Here is an 8,608-nt window from a genome sequence, read left to right on the forward strand (position 1 = left end):
GCAGATCCAGCCAGGTTAAATAAAAATTCATTTCACAGGCCATAATTATTGCACATAAATCAAACAAGATCTGCACCTGGATTACATATATTTCATTGTTACAATCATACGAATCAAGTACCTTTTCTACAGTCTGTTCATCACACAAAGATTGTAGTATACCAAGACAAGCTGGGCAGATCTCACCATCTTTGCTCCCTTCACTTTTTAACTCAGACTGTTTAGCTTGATCAGGATTATGGTCAACTTCAGAGTCTGTACTGGCCTGCTTTGGGCCTCCCTCTCCGTCTTCCAATTTCCACAAAGATGGACAAGACTATTGAAACAAAATAAAGGATTTGGAAATATTTCCATCCATCAACTGAGAGCAAAACCTACTATTTTTAATTCAATATTGAGTAATATATTAATACTTAGCAATAAATAGAAGTAAACGAGTGTGTATATCAAATATGAGAGCATCATATCTTTCTTTTTTTTAAGCCAGTCAATTTTTGTAGGTCATAACACTAAATTCTATCAGAGTGAATTCAGCATTTCTTCTGATTATAATATAGCCAGAACGTCAAACTAATTCTTCCTTCAAGGTTCTATACAACAATTTGCAACCCCCAAATATATAAAGTCAATTTCAATTCATTGAAATAACCCTCGATATTCTCAGATTTAGGTAGAAATGATATCAGCATACTCCCACTTCCCCATTAGTATCCTTTCAACATCAGAGATTTTCTGCATGAAGAGTGGAGACTGCTGACCAGGAAAAGTCTGTTTATTTAAATGACCATTGAATTTAATATATTAGTAAACTGACATCTCTAGACCATGATTTATAAATACCTCTAAAGGATTAGCGTAGACATGGATATTCTTCCTTCCAAGGAATCGAAGGACACACCTCTGACAACAGTGGAGGCTGCGAAGCATCAACACAGTTTTTGATTCATCATCCTGCAAGCATTTAATTATTAAGAATACAAGAAAAAAAATATGGCTTGCCTAACCGGCTCTCTCTCAGAATTTCAAAGGATTAAAACATAGAAACACTTCCTACTATAAATTGAAAAAAAAAATGGGCAGTTGCTGATATGAGGTTCAATATGAGTGAGCAGCAAGGTATAACACCATCAGGGGCTGCAGTTCATAAACAAGAATTGTCCAAGAAATCAAGGGTATCCTCACACGGATCAAGACAAATCATGTCCTGGTGAATTGACATTGTCCTCTTCTTAGGTGGCACTTATGCCTTTTGAGTGTGTGTGCTAAGGTAATTAAGTAGATTTAATGCCATCAAATACCTGTTGGGCCTGTTTCATGACGAGATGAGCGATACGTAGGAACGTCCTAGGACCATTCTTCCGAGATAGGAAGATTGGCAACAAATCAGCGCTTTCCGTTTCACGAAGGCAATTTTGTATTCCAAGACTGCGACATTGTTTTATATCGATAGTATCGGAAAAATATTTAGTCTTCATCATCACCTGAACCTTTTATTTCGGAATGACGGCTTTTCATAAAATCATATATTTCAATAAATGGAGATCAAATGATTTTTTATTTATTACTGATTGTAGAGTTGATGTATGGAGCTTACTTCATGAGGTAAAAAGAAAAAAACAACTTTAAAGATTCACAAACATAATGGGACAAAATCAAAATTTTCATCATTTTCCTAATCTAGAACACGGTGCCCTATTAGAGACACCTTTCATTGATATTTCAACGAAAGAGGTCCGTGTCCGACATAAAAATTGAAGTACCGTAACTAAGTAATATTGACATTGTATTAATTTAGTTCAATATTCTGAATTATTATATAATACTTATTTATAGTGATAATTTTGCAAATTATGCTTTAAACGTTATTTATTGAGGTAAAAATAGGGTTTGAATGGAGTAAACAAAATCAACGTGTCTGATTGTATCAGACTAAAAAAATCTAGAACACGGTGCCCTATTAGAGGCACCTTTCATTGATATTTCAAAGAAAGAGGTCCGTGTCCGACATAAAAATTGAAGTACCGTAACTAAGTAATATTGACATTGTATTAGTTCAATATTTTGAATTTTTACATAATACTTATTTATACTTATAGTGATAATTTTGCAAATTATGCTTTAAACGTTATTTGTTGAGGTAAAATATGGTTTGAATGGAGTAAACAAAATCAACGTGTTTGATTGTATGAGACTAAAAAGGAAAATATGAGAGGCTGCATGTGAAAAATCTAATTTATTTATTTTATTTGTCAGATATAACGCAAGAAATACAAACATATCTCTGTATGAAAAGTAACCGAAGACAAGGAAAATGTGAAGATTGCTGCAAACATGTCAATTGGGTAAAGTAGTGCTTTGCAATAATAAAACATAGAAAATAAGAGATAAATAAGAGATAAAATAAAATATTTTAAAGATACAATGACCTCAGAATACCGCCCCAGGATGTGCATATAGATCTAGAGTAAAGTGCCCAAATATCGGACACTTAAGCATAATTGGACAAAAACAAAAATACAATCATTGAATCAAATAAAAATCATGTTTTTTCCGTAGTACAAATTTTTTTTTGGCGATAGATCGAACATGTGAAATCTCGGCAGCGATATTTCCGGCGGATATCACTTCCCCCTTACAAGATTTATTTTGGTCATCGATCTTTTGGAGTCCATAATTAGCGAGGGTCACAAGAATCTCTGGAAGTCAAAATCATGGATTTTACCCCTGGAATATTTTTTTATTGAGCAGCAACTTGGATCTACTGTGTGCAGTTCAATTGATATGTTCATGTATCTCATGCATGCAAGTCTCCTACCAGTGCGGGTCCCTGTAGTTATGGGGAGGAAGTTGAAGTCATTTTTGTGCGATATTTGGAACCGTCCGATGTTAGGGGACTTTACTCTGTTTTGTGAAATTAGGCAAAACTTTAAAATGTCATATTTTTGGCATTATCGTGAAATAAGTCAAAGTCACCAGTGACAAATTTCCACCAGGATCATTTTTCTACTTGATAGACGGTCTCCACATCAGCCACATGGACTAGTCGTGTGCGCAATTTTTTTTCTTTGACGATATTACTCTGCCCTCTCTCGATCTCCCTCCCACGCGATCTCATTCTCTTCCCCCTTTTCGTTCACTTTGCTTTTTCAGGCCAGGCGCATTGCCAGGTGTTCTGTGTTGATTTCTACTTGTAAATTTCAAAATACGCGCAGAGTGCGTATTCTAGTTCATTTCTACTTCAGAAAACGCCCTAAGTGCGGTCTGAAACTTACAAGTAGAAATGTACTATTAAGACCGTTGTCTATTCCAATAGTCTGAAACCATGCACTTCCTATCAACTGTTCTTCAAATTTGTCACCAGCTATGGGATTTCGGAGATTTAATATACTGCTGGTGACAAATATGAAGAACAGTACGTAGGAGACGGATGGGTTGAGGCTATAATGGATAGCCTACTATCTTAATTGTTGAATTTCAAATTTGTCACCAGCTATGGGATTTCGAAGATGTAATGTACTGCTGGTGACAAATTTGAAGAACAGTACATAGGAGACGGATGGGTTGAGGCTTTAATGGATAACTTACTGTCTTAATTGTTGAATTTCAAATTTGTCACCAGCTATGGGACTTCGGAGTTTTAATGTACTGCTGGTGATAAATTTGAAGAACAGAATATAGGAGATTGGATAATAAATTATAAACTTAAATATTTCTGTATTGTATTTATTGGATAGTTAACTGTCTGAAAGTGGCAGAGTGGTATTGAAGAGGAGGGAAAAGAGGGGTTGATGGAATAAAAGTTTAATTACTCTTAATTTAGTGAAAACAAGTGGTGACAAATTTCACGACCAATACATAGAGTCTAAGAATATTGATTCATTAATTGGATAATTAACTGTCTAAAAGTGGCAGAGTGGTCTTGAATAGGAGGGAAAAGAGGGGTTGATGGAATAAAAGGTTAATTATTGTTAATTTAATGAAAAAAGTGGTGACAAATTTCACGACCAAACTAGCACATCAATGATGTGGAGCTCATCCGGCATCTTGCAACAAAATTTAACACAATTTTAATTTCAGCCCAGTTGACACTGTAGTGAATGATATTGGTGACATAAATTGAGGATATAGAATTGAAATTGATGAAGAAATGACATAGAAGCATTTTTTGTGATCTATGAATAAATTTCATATAAATCAGCATAAATAATTTTCTAGTCAAAATTTCTTAACTCTTGTGTAGAACCTTGATGAACCTCATGTAGCTCTCAGATGGAACAAAAATAATCAAAATCAATCAACAAATAAATAAGTATTTTTTGTGAGTTTTGAAAATATAAGAATAAATAAGCATATTAATGAGTTTCAAAATTCTGTGTTGAAATTTTGTATCACCACCTAGAGCTATCATATAAAGCAAACAAAATTGAAACTGACCAACAAATGAAGGAGAAAAATAATTTTTTGTGATTTATGAATAAATTTTGCATAAATTTGCATTAATAATTTTCTAGACAAAATTTTAAAAATTTTGTGTACAAGTTTGGTGTTCCCCATGCAACTCTACCAGATGGAGGAAAAAAAAAATCAAAATTAGTCAACAAATAAAGAAGCATTTTATATGATTTTTTGAAAATACGCATAAATTAGCATAAAAAATGTTCTAGTCAAAATTTCAAAATTCTGTGTAGAAGTTTGGTGAACCTCATGACACTCTACCAGATGGAAGAAAAAGAATCAAAATCAGTCAACAAATTCAGAAGCATTTTATATGAATTTTTAAAGATATGCATAAATTAGCATAAAAATTGTTCTACTCAAAATTTCAAAATTCTGTGAAAAAGTTTGGTGAACCTCATGAAGCTCTACCAGATGGAAGCAAAAAATTCAAAATCGGTCAACAAATAAAGCATTTTTTGTGAATTTTGAAAAATGTGCATAAATTAGCATATTTAATGAGTTTCAAAATTCTGTGTAGAAGTTTTGAATCCCCCACCTAGTGCTATCATATAACATGCAAACAGAATTGAAATCGGACTTGAAATGGCGAAGAAGAAGCATTTTGAAATTGTGGACTGACGACAGACGCCACGCCACAGCATAAGCTCATCTTGCCCTTCGGGCCGGATGAGCTAAAAATAGAATCTAAGAATATTGATTCATTAAAGGAGAATGAAACTTTTGGAGCAAGTTAGCTTTTGTGAAAGCAGAAAAATCAAAGAATCAGATCAACAAAAGTTTGAGTAAAATAGGACTAGCAATAGAAGAGTTATGAGCATTTGAATGTCGAGATCACTATTGCTATGGAGATCCTCCCATTGGCAATGCAACCAAGATCTATGATGTCACAGATGAACAACTCTCCCCTTTTGGACACTGAAAATATACCCCAAAACATCTCTTTTTGCTCATTCTAATCATATGACAAACGATTCATCAATGATATAATGTTGTGAAACCTCTGTACTTGTCCTCTCATAAAGAGAACACCTCACCTTGTGATAGACTCTATAAAAGTGAGAATATAAGTGAAATAAGTACTAAAGTAATGAGAGAGTTGTACGTGTGTGACATCACAGTTCTTGGTCGCATTGCCAACTGGGAGGATCTACATGGCATTAGTGATCTCAATATTCAAATGCTCATAACTTTCTTATTATTCATTCAATCTTCCTCAAACTTTCAACAATATGTTTCTTTGATTTTTCTCTTTGATATGGATTCAGCTGGTTTCAAGGGTTTCATTCTCCTTTAATGGATCGTTAACTGTCTAAAAGTGGCAGAGTGGTCTTGAAGAGGAGGGAAAAGAGGGGTTGATGGAATAAAAGGTTAATTATCATTATTTTATTGAAAAAAGTGGTGACAAATTTCACGACCAACAGAAAAGAATTGACAAATTAAAAAGCAGGAAAAATTAAACACTAAATAAATCAATACTTCGTTAGTGATCAATTCAGGATAAAACTCACTTTCTGGAAGGGGCGGGGAGATCATTCAAACAATCGAGGGAATCAATACGGCATTTAATTCGACCCCGGAATTCGACTGTCATCTTATTTTGCATCTATATTGAGCAAGCTGGAGTGGGTCGACTGTCTTTGGAAAATCTGAATGCTGGTAGGAGTCAGCACAAAGAAAGTTATGAGAAAAAATATGGCCATATATCATAACCTTGACCTTGTTCATTGAATGAGTGGCCATATCGACTTATCATGTTTGAAGTCACTGGAGACACAAGCAAGACAAGTTATCCCGCTCACAAATTTCTTCGCATGTAACCTTTTCAATTATTCAGAAATTTGTGAGCAAGATAACTTGTCTTGCTTGTGTCTCCAGTGACTTCAAACCGATAAGTCGATATGGCCACTCAATACTCATTCAATGAACAAGGTTATGATATAGGCCTATGGCCATATTTTTTCTAATAACTTTCTTATTTTTCATCCAACATGTCCGATTTAGATGAAATTTTCAGTGTTATGCTTGTTGGATTTTTCTCTTTTTATTCAATTCAACTTTTTGTTAGGGTGGACTTTTCCTTTAAGTAAAAAATGTTAACTTAAAGGAAAAGTCCACCCTAACAAAAAGTTGAATTGAATAAAAAGATAAAATAGGCGCGCGCGCAGATGGGGCCCATGTCTAGGCCCTAACGGGGAAAGCAAGGAATGGGACTGTACATAAAACTATCATCAAAATGGCACAATTATGCCGTATGGAAAAATAGTCTCATATAACAGAATTTAAAAAAAATCATATCAGTGAGCAAATTTATAATTTTACAAGGAATTCACTCTGATTTACTCCTTACCATTGCAGCATATACTGGAAGGACCAATCTGTGGTCTCCTTCTAAAAAAAAAATCCTTTAAGTTTCAATTAGAATTAGTTTCAGCTCCAATAACTACCGGTACCTACGGTGGCTTGCATTTAAGAGAAGGGAAATAAAAAAAATGTTGGATTTGCCATATCTACCTCTATATGATTTGCCCATAGTAACGTTATAGAATTACACGTAGGGTCTATATCCTGGGTATACATATAAATAATTACACACAAACATATTCAAATATTGGTTTTTTTTATTGTTTTAATCATACAATATCTCATTTTTTACAGATTTGATAAATAACTTGACTGAACCATGGACATTTCACAAAACTTTGTTTCACAGCAGCAAAATTAGGAGAAAATATTTCTTATTTCAGATAATGAAATACGAAAGAAAAAGTGAGTGAGTGATGTCATCATTGCCCTCATTTGCATACAAACCAAGATGTGCACGACTTATTTTGTGATAATAAAGCGAATCTTTATTACATTTTTTAATATTACATCTGAGTTTGATGACATTTTCAGTGTTGTGCTTTTTTGATTTTTTCCATCCAGCCTATTGTTGAGGTGGACTTGTCCTTTAATTCGGGATGGGTTCTTATTGCATTCAATTTATTTTTTACAGTTGCTACGCTCCTCCACCCTTTCTCTCACTCGATATTTTTAAAGCCCCAAAACCTGCATGTGAATGCAATAATTCATAAGAAAATAAAATGGATCTCAATCATGTACTGGATCGAGGACAATGTGTGGTCAAAAGAGCTTGAGGCTCAGGCCAGTTTTCATTTGTTCGTGTATATATTGGTTTTCCCATTGGTGATTAACCTGATCAAATCAGTCGGTTCACATGTCCCTATATAGCCTACCGGGAGACAGTACTAATTTTTATCACTCTAGTATTTCTTTAAAGATTTATGTCCCGAAATTTCACAATACCATGAAGAAAAAAAGAAAACAAAATAAAAAGTAAAGCAATAACAATTTGAATTCTTTGAACTATTAAAAAGTTTTATAGCACAGGGGCGGCGGAACGTATTTTCTCATGGAGGGGGGGGGGGGCAAAGCAAAAAAGAGCACTTATAATCAATAAGAATTGGTGCAAACGGGCCATGAGATTATCATCTGCGTGAAGCAGTTGAACTTGAAACAGAAATGATTTCTGATTGAAAAGATAGGATCTAGGGGATCTAGTTAGGCTCATCCGCGAGCGAGAGTGCACATGGCGAGCGGTTTGGGGAAAAAAATCAAATCTGAAGTTGTAAAACTCTCTTTTAGTCAATATGGCGCCAAGTTTCTGTTAAGGGCATCTTTGCGCGATGTTGCAAACGCAAATCGCGAGTTCATGCTTTTAGACATTTCAAAATTAATCATTGCGAGTAGTTTTTTTATAATCTAAAAAAAGATGTATATCAGACGGGCGCACAGCGAGATGCATTTTTTAACAATTCATCTTGTTTTTTAACATCCGCCCGCCCCGCAGGGCAAGTCCGCCCACCACGTGATTTTCCACCGTTTCTGTGACTGGATGTAGGTTTTGTTGATAATGTAATGTTAACCTGCCCAAAGGTAGCAACATACCCTGGCGAAGGTCATCTGCTCGGAATTCCAGAAAATTACGGCGACTCGTCCATTTCGAGGCCATTTTTAAAAAAAAATCCTAAATTTTTCAATATTTTTAAAAGCAAAATTTGCCCCAGGGTGGGTCAGGACGCATGTTCGCCCAGACGGCAGTGAAAATTTTCTTTACGGCCCATTTTTCATGATTTTTGCCAAAACCGTA

General features: G+C 34.7%; 1 protein-coding gene across 1 annotated transcript in view; it reads right to left on the minus strand.

Annotated features, from left to right (window-relative positions):
- LOC129265413 (tRNA pseudouridine synthase Pus10-like) overlaps positions 1–6,937 on the minus strand; it is a 28,846-nt gene extending 21,909 nt beyond the window's left edge. The window contains exons 1-3 of the mRNA XM_064102180.1: positions 6,806–6,937; positions 841–951; positions 122–316 (exon numbers count right to left, since the gene is read on the minus strand). Coding sequence (XP_063958250.1) covers positions 122–316; positions 841–951; positions 6,806–6,808 — 309 coding nt within the window. The 5' untranslated portion in view covers positions 6,809–6,937. The remainder of the gene's footprint in view (positions 1–121; positions 317–840; positions 952–6,805) is intronic.
- Positions 6,938–8,608: the final 1,671 nt, after the last annotated feature.

This window comes from Lytechinus pictus, chromosome 7 (assembly GCF_037042905.1).
Source record: "Lytechinus pictus isolate F3 Inbred chromosome 7, Lp3.0, whole genome shotgun sequence".
NCBI lineage: Eukaryota > Metazoa > Echinodermata > Echinoidea > Temnopleuroida > Toxopneustidae > Lytechinus > Lytechinus pictus.